Source organism: Lepisosteus oculatus, chromosome 13, assembly GCF_040954835.1.
Source record: "Lepisosteus oculatus isolate fLepOcu1 chromosome 13, fLepOcu1.hap2, whole genome shotgun sequence".
In the NCBI taxonomy this organism is placed as follows: domain Eukaryota; kingdom Metazoa; phylum Chordata; class Actinopteri; order Semionotiformes; family Lepisosteidae; genus Lepisosteus; species Lepisosteus oculatus.
Genome location: NC_090708.1, coordinates 28972753 through 28988273, shown reverse-complemented (window position 1 = coordinate 28988273; position 15521 = coordinate 28972753). Strand labels below are relative to the sequence as shown.

Here is a 15521-nt window from a genome sequence, read left to right as displayed (position 1 = left end):
GGAGTGCCAGGAATCAGGGCTCTGTAGGTGGGGCAGTCCTATCCCCAGGTATGCTGAGCTGTCATTGGGTTTTAATGCCTTCATTTGGTAGTGCCGAACTGGTTTAAAGGAAGCCGTTTATCAGGTCCTTAGCTACTGGTGAAGGAACTGGCGCAGTTGATCAGTGGAGTGAGGATGTTTACATTCCCATTGGAAGTAAAACTCCGGAGGCTCAGTGTTGTGGCCTTCAGCCCAGTACCTACCTATGAGGGGTGTTCCCACCTGTGGCAAGAACAGATGTTTCATATCATCACTGGGGACTTGAGGGCATTAAAGCCTCCTCTGGCAGAGAGTGAAATGTCTGCCAGTGCAGTACTTTCCATTGTAGGTTTTGCACATCCAGCTGTTACATGGTGTTAATGGGAGGTTGTGATGGTATACAATGGAAGGCCTGGTACTGGACTCCCCTGGTCTGAGGAACACAGAGGAGCTCTCAGAGCTAGTCAGAGTGAAGGCACCTCTCAATCATATGATCAGCTTGTGGTGTGGTCGAGAACTCTGGAGTAAGGAAAAACCATTAGTGTTTCTCTGTGGGTGGGAATGAGGGAGAGAGGTGGAGGTTCACAGAGTGACCTGTGAACTTTCACCCCTCTGTATGGAAACTTGTTGCAGGGTCAGTCCTTGTAGCTGCCTTGTTGCCATGGTCACTCTCAGGCCCTTCTAATCACATCAGAGCACGGCCGCAGAGGCCTAGGTATGTACACCGACAACACCATTATATATATATGTGGATTTGTATATATATAATTTTTAAGCGATGTTGTGCAGTTTTGCTCCTCTATAGCGAGTACAGGGCATTTGTCTATAGCTGAGTTACATATGCTATGTACAGCGCGTGAAGTGGGGTCCCCCTCTCAGCATTCCTCTTGTAATTAGTCTCTCCCACACCACTCTTTGGAGGGGTTGTAGACTGCTACTACTCTCCATCAACTTTCAAGCGTGAACTGAGACCTACCGATTGGACATGCATTGGCTGACATACTGTCACTGCTCCACTAGACTTTTCTATAGGATTGCACAGCAAAAAAAGACGATCTTAAAAGTGTCAGTTGTGTTAACCGTCCTCTGATCAAACCTTGATTTGAGATTTCTTCTATTTTTTGATTATGTAACTTCTATACAGAATACAGTGGCACCATTGTATAAAGAGAACTTTAAATCAACCTTGGAAATTAGTTTAGCATTCTTGACAGTGGTGGTCTAATGACTGGGCAGCAGAGAGAGGGGCCCAGCATTGAGTAAGGACTGCTGCTCAGTATAGACAAGCACCCTGGTTAATCCTGTAATTCAGAGGTATGACCAAGAATGAGATACATACTCTTTTTAACCCTCTGTTGCATGATCTTGTTTTATTTTTTACCTTACAAAGATGTCTTGGTTCGTCTTTGTTTATGCATGGCTGCGTGCAATAGAGAGTTAAATTCCAAGCAGTCAACGGTTGTCAAAAGATTTATATAGACCAGCGAGCCTGTTCAGTTCCTGAGTCCCTGAGACACCAGTACACACCTCCCATTGGGCTGCAGTTCTACCAAGAGCCTGTTGGACAACAGAGTTACGTTGTTGTGGCAGTAGGTATGGTGTGACGACTAGGTTGTGTTTTATCTGAGAACCTTAAGTCAGGTTTTATTGTATCATTGTTTTGTCATTTGCTGAGTGGACAGAATTTTGTGTCAGTGGGGTTTGTCATTTTTCAGTCCAAGGTTCCACATAAGAGTTTTTACTCTTCATTGAGTAAGCTGCAGGCAGGTGACTAGGCTGTTTAAAAATTCATAAGCCAAGTGCATCTTTCACATATAACAGCAAGCGGGATGCAGAAGTCAAGAAGTTGAAAGGAGCTTTCCTTGTATGAGGTGACGCTTTGACATGAACCTCTGTCCCTTGCTCTGAGGAGGTTTGAAATTAGCGAGTGGCCTGCAGAGATGTGCTGTTAACTTTCTTTCTGTTCCTTGTGTGCCCCTCTCTTTCTCTCTGTCTCTCTCCCACTGCCTTCCCCACTCCCCATTCTTCAGGACCAGTTCCTGCGAGCAGCACCAGTGGCAGGGGGCGTGGGGGAATTCCTGATGCGGAAGATGGGCTGGCGAGAAGGCGAGGGGCTGGGCAAGAACTGTGAGGGCACTGTGGAGCCCATTATAATCGACTTCAAGACAGACCGGAAGGGTGAGGAGTGCGAGAGACTGAGTCAGTGTTTATCTACAGCAAGATGGACGTTTTACTTGTGTACAGCTGTGAGAATGAGACAGACATTGAAAATACACAGTATGCATTGCACGGTGCACTTCACAGTTCACTGGAGTGAGTGATAGCAACACAAAAATGATATCAGTACTGTACGCTGCCTGGAGAATGATGCACTGCTCTGCACTTAAGCAACACCGGGGCTGCACTGAGTGTAACAGAACATAAGAATAATTCAGCCCATCTTGTCATTTGGTTAGCCAGGGTTTTCATTCTCCCGTTTGTTAAAAAGATCTCTTTCAACAATATGACTGGGCAGTTTGTTTCTCTCAACCCCCTTTGTGTTTAACAGTGCTTTTGGTTTTCAGCTTTATATGAACTAACACCCTCTTAGTTTACACTTATTTTCTCTTGTTCTTAATACTGAACTAGTTCTCAGCTAACTTGGTTACCTTTATAGTTACCTGATTATCTTTTGCAACTTTAAATGCTTGTCAGGTCACTTTGTAGTCTCTTGTGTTAGTCTCCAAGGAGAGAGCCTTGCACTGAGAGCAAAGAAGATACTGTACACTGTGCTGACTGATGGAAATACTGTTCACTGTGCTGAGAATTATGGAGAACCTGTGATTTACCCCCAGACAGTACCGTTCTCACAGTCCGTTTTGTCCCCAGGTTTGGTGGCCGTAGGAGAGAAGACTCAGAAGTCAGGCAGCCTGTCGGCGATGAAGGATCTTCTAGGTGAGTTACTCATCCAGACTTCCAGTCACTCAATCTTGCTGCCTGAATCCAGAAGGCCTGATCCTGGCAGGGATCTGGCTGAGGCCGTTTCACTCTACCCTCGCTGTGACTGTGACTCATACAGATCCACCAGCTTTTCATTTTTAAGAATGTGTGCCTCTCTGAAAGTGCAAAATACTCTGAATTTCTACAGATTTCTGAATAGTAAAACCGTACTTCTTGCTCTGTATCCTTAGCAGACATTGTTCATCAAGCTGAAGTTAAATGTCCTAACCCCTTAATCTTTGTTTCAGGGAAGCATCCAGTGTCTGCTCTCATGGAGATGTGTAACAAGAGGAAGTGGTCGCCCCCGGAGTTTGTCATGGTTCACAACAGTGGCCCAGACCACCGTAAAAACTTTCTTTTTAAGGTCAGGCTGCCCCTCTCTCCCCTTTTCTCTTTCCTCCCTTCTCCCTATTCCTCCTCCTTGTTTTCTTCATCCCTTTCTCTTGTTTCTCTTATTCCTTTACCATCTTTCTCTTTTAAATGTATGCTCAGCACCATCCTGAGGAGCTAGGAACTGCAGTGTTGGGAATAGATATCCTATGTCAACGTTTTAGTGATACCGCATTTTTGTGCTGCATATACTAAAGGTAGTATCTGAAAATACTATCTTCAGAAAAAGATCTAGGATGTTAACCAAATAACTGACCCAATCATCTAAATGATTTGGGTAAACATTTTAAAAGAGCAGTATAATGCTTGGATCTGTAGTTAAGAGTTCCTAATTTGATTCATAGGAAGAAATTGTAAAACCCTACAATGCAGTAGATATACTTAATTTGAAGTGTTATTTTTTCCTCGTAACACTATTAATGGACTTATTTAAGAAAAAGCAGATTACCCAAACAACAAGGTGGGGAAAATTGTCATCTTTACAACAGGAACAGGCCAATTAGGACATCTGCACAGTAGTCTAGTCAGTGCATTGTCCATTTCCTCATATTGGTGCAAAACTGACATTTCATCAAGTTTCAGATCAGTGAAGCACACATTCCTGCCCTGCCAACAGAAGACTTCAGCTGACATGAAGAAGGGGGACTTCCCTCCTGCTTGTGAACAGATGTAGGGTCCAGCAGAAGAGTAATGCTTTTTAAATTCAGAGAATTCTGAATGTATTATTTTTACTGTTCCCAGGTGGTGATCAATGGCAGAGAGTACCAGCCCCATACAGCCAGCCCTAACAAGAAGCATGCTAAGGCTATGGCAGCCACAGTGGCCCTGCAGGCAATGGGGGAGGTGTCTGGGGACAGCATGCCCACTGGCCCCGTGTTCACTGCTGCTACCAGCTGAAACTGGAACCAGGGTTAGGACTCATTCTAGTTTCTCTACTTCAGACCAGGTCCCAATGCCAATTCCTATTTCCTGTTCACGGAAGTGGTCATGGGAAGTGGTGGTAAGGGAGAAGGGAATTGTAATTGACTTAGACTAACACAGGAGCAGACCAGCACTCTGTTCCAGACTGACCAACTGACCGAAAATGGAAACCTCAAGAAGCGCATTAGTGCAGATAGACTCGGATTCCAGGACAGGAGGACAGACCGGCAGCTAAGAGAAGGTGTTCTAGTTGCTGTGCCTGGTGCCCATTTACACCATTTAAATCACGAAAATCAACTGTGTTGTGCAACAATTTTTTGTCAAATTTTTAATGATTCTCTCTTTTGGTTTTAAATGTTTTTGTGTTAGGTTTGGTTTTGTCACTTATGGAACATAGCTCAAATGGACTTCTTGTGTTGTTACGAACAAACAATTTCAGTCTCACAGGATGGTGTTTATAGAGTCTTGATTTCCGAATGACAGACTTTGAAATCTGATTCCAGATCTCAATGGCCCTGATAGTAAGAGCCTTTAAGTCCTTCCCCTGTCAGTAGGGATGTGTGGAGCAGCTACCCCAGTAACCTCATGTTCTTATTCCTACTGTATTCAGTGTTTTAAAACAATAAAATGTGGACTCATTTAGTAGTGGAACTCATTAATTTTCTCATTGTTATATAATTATTTCTTACAGTGGGGGAACTTTGTTTCAACTGTAAGACTGAATGAGAAGTGTGCAGCCGATCTGTGCCAAGACTAAGGCAGGGGCTTCCTTGAGCCAAAATGTTTCAACAAGATTGTACAGGAAAGGACGAAGTGTTGTGTGATTCATTTTACAGTTGTTTTACAGCAAAATTGTTAACTTTGAGCTTAAGTATTTGACAACACCACAAAGCACACAAAAAAGAAGGCCTTAAAGGTTAGATCGAGGGCCTATAACCTTGACCCCTGGAGGTCCAAATCTAGCATGCTATATATTTATATGATTAAATCATCAATTTTCAAAGACGTTGAACTATTCAGTTGTTAATCAGGAGGTTGTTCAGTAATATTTATGAACATTTGGAACAAAAAATAACATGACAGTACTGTATTGAAATGACAATAAGCAAGAGCATGGTCCATTCCTGTATATGACACAGCTGCTCTTATGTGCTAGCAAATAGTGAGAAAGTTCTTCACCTCTTTAATTAAAAAGGAATTTTGGGGAGGCATATTGTTCAAACCAAGCTAGTTTCATATCACATTTCCAGGAACAGTGTCATGATTATCAAGTAGTTGCATCGAAAAGATGAGATCTCTTAATGACTGCAACCACTATCACTATACTGAGTCAAACAATTGGAAATTCAGATCCAGAGAGCTTCTAAAACTGCCACCTACTGGTCTGCCAACACACAGACGGAAGCAACCTTGTTTTTCTTAGGTCTCCCAATTCCACAAGCGGCCAGGCTCAGCCTCTTCATTCCTGTCTTGAGCTCTCATGACTTAACTAGACATTAATACTATGGGTGGAGTGCTACTGTATTGGCATAGTTTGTATGTTGTCCCTTATTCACATAGGTTTCCTCCCATCCTCCAAAAACAGTCTATCCCATCATGCACTTGTCACTTGTTGGAATAAGTTCTGGCTCCCCTCTGTCCCTTCACTGGATCAAGAAAAAATGTATTTTTTAGCTCCCATGTTGTTCATACCCTCATAGGTCTACTGTAGGGGTCCAGTCCTGGGGGGTGGGTGATACCTGCAATATTTCTAGGTTTCTTTAAATCAGCAGCACCTGAAGGGCTGGAAATGGTTAAAATGGTCCTATAAGCCCAATAATCAGCTGCTTGAGAATGTCAAAAGTCAGCTATAAACAAGAACTTTCAACATTCACACCTAACCTCCAGGACTGGACCCCTTGGCATATTGCATTTCAAGAAAATTGTTGTATTACAGAAATATTAATTCCTTGTGCCACAGGCAACAGTCTTCAATGGGTTAAGAAAGTTAAGACAAGTGAAGTGAATAAATAATTGAATTGAAGTCTAGTCCAAGGCAGAATAAAAACCTAAGACACGGCAGTCCTTCCAGAGTGGTTCTCGGGAGGCTGTTCAATTGTTTCACTTTTAAAAAAACAATGTAGTACAGCTGGATTAGCTGGACATTTTATTAATATTCAAAACAGTACAGACAAAAGGCAACAAATTCAAATATACCTATATATTCATAAGCCTTGATTATTACTAATCTTGGACAGTACCATAAATTAAATAAGACCAAGCACCATGATATCATTACTTAGTACAGATCATTCTTCAATTTTACAAACTGATACTTGACTTTGGACAGCTTAGTGAGGATCTTATTTCAATCAGCTGTCATCGTTATATTCATACACCTGTAAGTTCGTATGCATTTTTCTACAATCCTAACCTTCCTATGTCACTTTAAAAATAAATCCACATTGAATTGTAGTTTTAGAGTTTAGGTTTTCATTAACATCTTAAGTTTAAAATCTTGAAATTTACAAGTAACCTTAAATTCTCCACTCGTTAAGTTCATTTGAGTTAGCAAGACTTCAGATTCCTGAGAATACTGTTCTCCCAAGGAGCAGCTGGGACAACCCTGCACAGATGAGAATCTGTTGCAGGAGTCCAGCTATGCGCTTGCATTCCTGCCATCTGGATAATTTAACACCCCCTCCTGCTGGACAGCACTTACATCATCAAGGACTAACTGGGGGAAAGGTTTTCACTGAAATGAATTGAGGTCATTTCTCACATGTCATGAAAGGTTTTCCTGTAGATGGCTAGTGACGGGTAAATACCAGTTCTCCCCTGATTCCTTCAGCACAGCCACATTATTCATATATTCATTTGCATCCAATGTAACTGCCATCTAACAGGTTTGTACCGAAGACCAGCAACTGACCAGTAAGGACCAGTAATTAGCTGACCGTCATGTTTAGGCCGTTTAGGTTTCAGAAAGTCCATAATAGTTAGGACAGATTGCCATTACCCAGTTTATCATAGTGGAACCTCCACGTAATGCTACCTAGCAGTATCTCAACAGGAAAGATGAGAAGAGATTCCTCACATGTCCCAGAGCAAAAAGACTGACCCAGCCAGCCCCACAAGGGGTCAAAACATCAAAGAAGGGACAGAGTGGTAGCAGTAAATGGGATCAGAGAGAGAACGGTCTGTGGCACTATGCGTATGCTACAGGGTGAGTCTCAGGATTTCCACATGTAGCAATAGTCCTTCATCTGCAGCTGCCGGAGAGCGTTCTTGCCTAGCGTGGCAGGTCCCGTTAGCTGTTGCACAGTGTCAGGGTGCAGCCCGCAACCTTCCAGGCCCTGTGCCACACCATCCTGGAAGGGAGAAAGGAAATCAGCACCAGTGAGATACAGTCTCCTGTCATTCATTTTCACTAGGTTTAGCCCTATCTATCAATATCAACTTAAACAAACAATATTGTGAAATTTGTTTTTCAGCAGAGTAATAATGATGAATCAGTTATGCTATGAAATATATACATCAACTGGTTGCACCAATGTTGCCAAGAACCTGCCTTCCAAGCTAAGCACATTATAATTATAAGGCTGCCACAGGTACCTAAAACACAAACCAGTGCTCACAGAACAGCAGTAGCCCTGAACATGTGGACTCACCTGCATGGGCTCACCCAGGGGGCAAGGTGCAGTGTTGAGGACGGCAGTAGGTTCGTGAGTGTACAGTCCTGCCGAGAAAGAGCCCTGCTGGGTCTGACGTAACAGGAGGGTGAGTGCATGGAGAGCATGGGGCATCACCGGGCCTGTGATCTCCAAACTGTGCAGGTCCTGGAAGCCATTCCGCACCTGGGTCTTCACATTCACACTGCGTGCCTACACAGACAACAGCAAGGATGGGTATCGGAAGAGGATGGTGACTATGGATGGGCAGACTTGCAAAGTGACGGGCAGCATTCAGGAGAAAAATCAATGGGTAAAAGAAGTGTATGACATGAATAGAATGGATTGCTCAAGGAGCAGCTATAAGATCTGATGACCCAAAAAAACAACTGAGGGTGACATTGAAGATAAGCAGGGAAGGGAGAATGGCTCACCTTAAGAGTGCGTAGGGTGGCCCCTCTGAAAGCAACAGGAGCCAAGAGGGTGGGAGGCAGACCAGCCTGTGGTCCCGCAACTGCAGTCAGACTCTTGCAATTGATGAGGAAATTGAGCAGGATGAAGGTGCTGGGTCCCTCCACCAGCACCACTGATTCAGGCTTGTGGTCCAGACGTGCCTCACTGTGCTCTTTTCGGCTGAAGCAGAAAGTCAGGGAACATAGCAGCACAGGTCCGAAACAGCACACAGTGCCACCTCAAGAATGTAATAGTCCATGTCTGCCTGGCCACAGCACTACAGGGAAATTGCACAGAAAGCAGATTCCTTTCTAACTTTAAACTTCGCTCCTAAAGCTATGAATGAGAACGGCATTTTCACTTCTGTCAGCACCGGAACATATGTTCTTTGGGAGGTTAAAAGGATTCAGACTCAGGCCTCCTGAGGTACGCCCTTCATTAAAATTTCTTTACTCAACTCAAAGGTAAAACCTTAAGCACTTTGATCCTTCCTCAATCTAGTGCTTCTTGTGGAACACTTACCTAAAGAGAAGTGCTCCACAAGAACACTCTGGCAGCAAAAGAGGAAAATTGAAAGAGTAAAACATAACTTTTTTTAGCATCCCTACAATGAGACAGTGATTGCACAGCTAAAGGATACAGCTTAATGAAGGCTGAATTAGGTTTCTTTATCTTATCCTGGACCCCCATCTCCTCCAGCCATGAGAATACTCCATCGTCATCTTCATCCACATCTTCTCCACTATCTTCAGGGGCCCTGCAACACCACCATCATATGACCTCATTCAGGAATCTTAAAACATTTTGCAACCCTCACAGATCTTTTTAAACAAAAAACATTAAAAACTGGGGCCTAGATATATACAGGTCAGTTCATGATAGAAAATGATCAAAAATAGATTTAACAAGCAGCATAAGTGAAGAAGTGGTTAGGACCAGGTGCTCTTGTACCCTGGAGAAAGGTACCTCACAAACATTGTTCCCATAAAATGGCCTGCTCTATAAATGGGCTTTAAATTATCATTGTAAATGAGAATATTCTCAATTGTCTCAAATCACATCAAAATATCACTCAGCACTACTAAGTTTCAAATATTAAATTAACAGATACACATGTAATAAGAAAGAGCTCTGAAGACAATTTTAGGAACTGAAATTACGAAGTACAAACATTTAAATGGACTTATACCTCTGGGGTAATTATTTGGGGTTTAGACAAAAGGGCTTAGTAAAAGCAGTACAGTGTCAACAGCCTCCAGGTCCCATGCTCACCCTGCACTGTGCTCTTCCTCTCCAGGCTCTGCTCCTGAACCATCAGGTTCTGGCTCAGCTTCCTGCCCAGTGGAACCAGGGCCCCTGCATTTTCTCTTCTCCTCCACCAGGGGCAGCATGAATTCTATCCCTGGGGGCAGATTCAAAACTGCAAGTCAGAGACCACACTGGTGTGCAGGTATGCAAGTGTGAAAAAGTTTAATAACTAAACTACTCCTCGCTGGCCCTTGAGACAGAAATCACATTTTTATAGGTCAATTTACTTACAAGACCCATGAACTAAGATTTCACATGGAACGAAGAATGGAATGCAGCAGCCTTGAAGAATGAAGCTGGCAAGACTGGCACACTTACCCTCGCTCCTCATGGCTTCACGGAGCCCGAGCGTGGTGGGGGACAGCAGCGCTGTGATGCTGCGTGTGCCGCTGAGCCCGGCTGCTCTGAACAGCACAGTGAATTGGTAACTGCACAGGTAGAAATAAGGACACAGCCGAGCCCGGAGCAGGCTGTACAAGGACGTGACGCTCACACACCTGAAATGGAGAACCAGATGAGAACCAGCCTTTGAATGCGTTCTACAAACATTGAGAAAATATGATCAGTCTGGCCGGGCGACAAGGCCACTTTTGTGTGTCAAGTCAGAAAATCATGTAATTTAAAAGGAAACAAAAAAGGACATTTTCATGAAATAGATTTAAAAAAAAACTTAGGTGGTTAGTTTGGCACTGGCCTTTTTGTTTAAGTCTTAGAGCTTTCCACTGCACAGCCTATCAAAGCTCCCAGCTCTCAAGGGCACAGAGATTTCCTATCAAGAAGGCATCTTTAACAGCAGCACTCTCTATCATTTAAGGCAGTGGTTCTCAAACTTTTTGGACCAAGTACCACCCCTAATCCAACCAAAGCATCCAAGTACCACCTACAAGTCATCATCTCATAGGAACCCCAGAAATTCTCAATGACCAAAATGAGCGCGCATGCACACACACTCACACATACATATAACAAATATTATAATAATAAACTTTATTTGATATAGCCCCTTTAAAGGTGGCTTCTCAAAGTGTTTTACAGAAAAAAAACATTAACAACAACTAATAAAAAAGCACCATTTCAGTGAGAGGGGTGAGCCTGTTTAGTTGAGCAAAGCAGATGTGAATTAATTTTTCGAGCCTTGATACAATTCACAACAGAGTCTAACAGATATTAAATCGTCAGGCATTTTCTTGACGGCAAAGGTCTCGCGGTGGATGTTGTAATGCGTACATTAATTTCTGGAGCAACCTCTCTAATTCGTGCAACTACACCGTTATGTCGGCTTGTCATTGCTCTAGCACCGTCTGTACAAACTCAGATGCATTTTATCCAGTCGAGGCCATTCTCTTCGATAAATTCATTCAGAAGCTGAAATATGTGCTCTCCTGTAGTTCCTGTTGGTAGCGGTTTACAGAACAGAAAGTCTTCATGGGACATACCCTCAAACTTGTATCTAACGTAAACAAGCAAATTGGCCAAATCGACTACAGACTCATCTAATTGCAGTGAAAAACATCTGCTCATCTTAACGCGCTCTATCAGTGTACTTTTGATGTAATCCTTCATTTCAATAATTCTATGAATGGCTGTGTCTTTCAGGGGGAGGGGGGCAGCAGGTCAAGCTGTTTAGCAGCTTTTTTTCTACACATAATACGCGTCGAATTTTTTGCCAACAGTAAATAAGGTTCTTCAAAAATAGTGTACCTTACCTGGTTTTGCAATCCGCAAGCTTGCATTTTTCAGCGTTTCCGTTTTTATTTCCGTATTTATTTAAAGTTTTTATTTGATGCGCATAGGAACGAAACACAGAGACGCTCGGTGTATTTTTCTCAAATTAGAACAGTTCTTAAATATTTTTCTGTTATCACGCTTTCGTGTGCTCACAAGATTACCTGCATTCGTAGCACGTATTTCTATGTATTCCTGTGTTTACAACGTTGGCATTGTTCCAAAATCATGCACATTCTCCTTTCTCCCTATTTGCTGGAGATACAGTAGCTTTTTTTAAATACAATTGGTCACTTGCATCCGTAGCACGCATTCCTATAGAGTGGTATAGAACTACAGAGTATCTCTTGTGTCCACTGAAGTATTAGCACGCACTGTATCGTAGTATGTAGGCTGCATATTCGACACGTATTAAAATACAAAATATGAAAACCCGTCCTGATTTTTCAGCGCACACGACACAGTTCCAGGGTCATTTGGCGTACCACCTGGCGGCACTCCACGTACCACTGCCGGTACGCGTACCACAGTTTGAGAACCACTGATTTAAGGTAAGAGAATGCAATGCTTTTTGGTCACTGTGGAAAGGGCTTAAGTCAAATTAACAATCACAGTTACGGTACCCATAAAAATATGTACATAAATGCCCGAAAAAAGTAAGCAACCAGCAGACAGACTGTCATTGCCACTCACCACTCACTCATCAGGCTCTGCTGCAGTGCTTCGTCTTGGGCCCAGGGAGCGCTCTTCCCAGACAGCTTGCGCTCAGCACCAATCCGAGGGAAGAGGGGCAGCCAGGGCAGGGAAGGGTGCTGCCAGTACACCAGGCTCTGCTGGAAGGCACAGCGCAAATCTGGGCTGTTCTGCAGTTCCTGAATAAAGCAAGACACACATGGAGTCAACATTAGTGAAACAAGTAGGTACCCCTTCAATGTACTCGAGTTTCCCTTGAGTGGGGAGTTACAAAGCAGAAAACACAGGCAATATACAACTGGGCAACAACTGTCTGCTCTGTAAATTGTTTTTACTGCATTGTGCAGCACTGCAGAGTAAACGTACTTACTGGATGTTTACTGCACAGTGGGCAATTTTCAATGGGATGTTTTGGATGCCAGGCATTGAGTTCCCTCCTCCTGATACACTAAACACTCCCAGACAATTAATATCACCACTCACTTCTATCATCTACAGAAATTATCAACAACTGACCCACTGCTCAACAGCTACCCACACTGCCACCTCCTACAATCAAAAACAAGTCACTCTTAGCCAATCTCTTCAAATTGAAAAAGAAATTCCTGTCCCCCCCCCCCCAACGTTGCAGGTTATGAAATTTGTGGTGTGTGGACCCTCTGTACCTGATTGTGGGACAGCAGGTTGGCATGGGTGGCACGGCAATGCTGGACCAATCCCTGGGCCTCCTCCTGTGCTTTGAGGTTCTCTGCCCAGGCAAAGGGGCGAGGGGAGGTGAAGAGGAGACGCGTCTTGAGGCTCCAATCTGGAGGGAACTGAGTGCAGGGAGTGTCGGATGCGGCCGCGGTCACAGCTGGGACCTCAGAGTCCTGGGAGAGAGGGGATGCGGTGAGGTTATTTGTACAGACAACTGCGAGCGATCACCATGTCCCCCATTTACACTAGACTGTTGCAAACATCAAGCCAAACAAGAAGATTCTACTATTTTCTTTCTCAAGCCCAGAGGTTTATCAGGCTGGAGCTCCTCCCAGGTTGCCGAAGTTAAACTGGTCTGGGGGAAAATGGCTGTCCTGAGCGTGGGAGCACAGGGATCAGTTCCAGTTTTCAATCCCAAACCCCTTTTCTCACCAATTCCAATTCCTTTTTTACATTTAGGGAACTGGAACAAAAGCGGAACAAGAATTGAAAAATGAGAATGAAAAATGCCAATCCATCACAGCGTTAGTACTTATACCAGAGGTACTAATGTATACAGTACTGGGGGACAGGAATAATTTGGGAAACAAATTGTTCCATGCAACATCAATGTCTACAGGTTAGGAAATGCTTCTGGTTAAGAATCCAAAGCACTAACAACACTACTTTCTACAGACTTTACAAAATGCATTTCAACAGTCTTTGGAAGGCAAAATACCCTGGAGTAAAACCCAACGATCTTGTAGTCGTATCTTACAATTCAGGGTAGCTGCAGCCTATCCTAGCATGCAACAAGTGCAAGGCAGGATACACCCTGGATGGCACCGGTCCATCGTGGGCACACACTCACACCACGGCCAGTTTTCCCACTAGCCAATTAACCTACCAATATGTTTTGGGACTGTGGGAGGAAACTCACATGAATACAGAAGAACATACAAGCTCCACACAGATAACACCCCAGGTCCAGAATTGAACCCAGGGCATTTGCACTGAGAGGCAGCAATACACTAACCACTCCTGCTTAGGAGCAAAACCATCATAAACAAAAACATACTGACCAAGTAAATGTGAGGACGAGCTGTCTGTTTTGAAAACAGCTCTCTCTCCAAAAGGGAATCATCTTCTGGAAGAGAAAGTTCCACCTGGAAATTAAAAGAAAAAGCAGCTACATATCAGGTGCAAAAGAGATGTCACCTTCACTGACTGCAGGCAACACCCTCATTTGAAACTGCCACTAAGAGTGGACATTCAGAGGCCATGACATGCCAACTGTCCTACTACTCTCCCAGTGTGCATTTTATTAATCACTTGCACTGTTGCACTCAATGTAAATTCCTATACTACACCACCTAAACTCATAAACTCTGCAGCATATTTTGAAAATATGAAAAGATGTTCATTTCTAAACATTGGGTTTACTTGCATAATGTAATTTTTCTTATTTAAAATCGCATCAGGGTGAGACATCACCGATTCTAAACACAAGTGATTACGCTGGTGTAGTGTATTAGTAACACTGCATTAAGAAAGGGACTTCTTACCTTGAAGGGTTCTCGGCTGTGCGTCTCTGCAAGAACACGCCGTGTGCAGAGGCCGCGTTCCAAGACGCTCAGTCCCTGTGGACCGTTCTCTCCCTCGGCCTCCACAGGGGGCTTGCACCCCGCCGGTCCGTCCCCCCCCTGGCAGTCCTCCACAGCCCTCTTTTTCGGGCTGTTGTACGTGTTCTCGATGCTAGCGAAGGGGTTCCTGCGCTTTTGGCCACCCGTGCGCACCGCGGAGCCCAGAAGGGGTCCCGGAGAGAAGGGCCTGATCCCGGAAAGCGCACCCCCCGGACTGGCCCCGGAGCTGCAGCCGCCAGAGGTCAACACTTCGCTGCGGGAGCGCTGTCGCTGCCTCCGCAACCGCAGAGTGTCTGCAGGTCTCTTGAAGCTCGGAGAGTAGCCTGCGTGTTCAGACATGGTCGCTTTCGATGCTACTTCAGTTTATTTTCTAAAACAAGGTATCCAGCTTCGCCAACTTCCCTCGGTGTGAAGCATGTAAGTCTTCACCGTCTGTAAACTACAAATCAACCCCGAATTAAAGCGTACTTTACCCGCGCAAAGCTGGTGTGACGAGCAATTGAGATTTCCTGTTTTTTTTTTCCTGTTACTGTTTCTGTACTTCCAACAACTGAACCCCGCCAAGTCGCAAACCTTCAGATCGCCTCTCTATATGAAAGACAGCACATACCACCAATTACGAGAAAATGTACTCCTAAAATAAGGAATACAAAAACATTTTAAGAACTAACTTTTATCGCGAACAATGATAAATTCCGTCCTCTTTTTATATGACGTAAGAGTTCCAAATCTCTGTATTATTTCGATGCTTCTTCACTCCATCTGATTTTCTCTTATTGCTCTGTGAGGACAAATTTCGCGCGTAATACAAGCACGCCACAGTACACTGACGTAATGACGTCACTCTCCCGGTAATTTCCTGGGCAGGTCCTAGAGCGAGATGTCTACGTACGCTCTCCCGAGCTTAACATGTGCTTGTGCTGTACGTCCAGTTATCAACATTGTAGTGAGCGGGCAGGAGCTGGATATATTGTATGTTTTTAATTCAGACAAAATAGAATAGATTGATCAATCAACTAGGATTTTGGGTTCATATCTGGAAGGTTGTTCACATTTCTAGTGAGTT

The 15521-nt window shown here is 43.9% G+C and overlaps 2 protein-coding genes across 2 annotated transcripts; one reads left to right on the top strand and one right to left on the bottom strand.

The window, feature by feature from the left end:
• LOC102684158 (SON DNA and RNA binding protein) lies at positions 1-4950 on the top strand. The gene is made up of 5 exons (XM_015361820.2): positions 1-733; positions 2049-2196; positions 2887-2952; positions 3246-3361; positions 4129-4950. The coding sequence occupies exons 2-5, from the start codon at positions 2100-2102 to the stop codon at positions 4282-4284; spliced, it is 435 nt and encodes a 144-aa protein (XP_015217306.1). The 5' UTR covers positions 1-733; positions 2049-2099; the 3' UTR covers positions 4285-4950.
• A 1491-nt stretch (positions 4951-6441) lies between these two features.
• Positions 6442-15289, bottom strand: LOC102683955 (DNA replication fork stabilization factor DONSON). The gene is made up of 10 exons (XM_006638073.3): positions 14378-15289; positions 13895-13978; positions 12803-13006; positions 12138-12316; positions 10038-10216; positions 9684-9813; positions 9052-9168; positions 8393-8591; positions 7959-8171; positions 6442-7658 (listed from the first exon to the last, which is right to left on the bottom strand). Exons 1-10 carry the CDS (start codon positions 14792-14794, stop codon positions 7521-7523), a joined length of 1860 nt encoding a protein of 619 aa, XP_006638136.3. The 5' UTR covers positions 14795-15289; the 3' UTR covers positions 6442-7520.
• Positions 15290-15521: the final 232 nt, after the last annotated feature.

What these genes read in the sequence shown, in the direction of transcription:
- LOC102684158 (XM_015361820.2), top strand. Translation starts at nt 2,100, where the DNA reads ATGCGGAAGATGGGCTGGCGAGAAGGCGAGGGGCTGGGCAAGAACTGT. An exon ending in GGCGATGAAGGATCTTCTAG is followed by an intron (nt 2,953 to 3,245) that starts GTGAGTTACTCA and finishes TCTTTGTTTCAG; the next exon opens with GGAAGCATCCAGTGTCTGCT. An exon ending in GTAAAAACTTTCTTTTTAAG is followed by an intron (nt 3,362 to 4,128) that starts GTCAGGCTGCCC and finishes TACTGTTCCCAG; the next exon opens with GTGGTGATCAATGGCAGAGA.
- LOC102683955 (XM_006638073.3), bottom strand. Translation starts at nt 14,794, where the DNA reads ATGTCTGAACACGCAGGCTACTCTCCGAGCTTCAAGAGACCTGCAGAC. An exon ending in CTCGTCCTCACATTTACTTG is followed by an intron (nt 13,007 to 13,894) that starts GTCAGTATGTTT and finishes CCTCTCTCCCAG; the next exon opens with GACTCTGAGGTCCCAGCTGT. An exon ending in TGAAGCCATGAGGAGCGAGG is followed by an intron (nt 9,814 to 10,037) that starts GTAAGTGTGCCA and finishes ATCTGCCCCCAG; the next exon opens with GGATAGAATTCATGCTGCCC.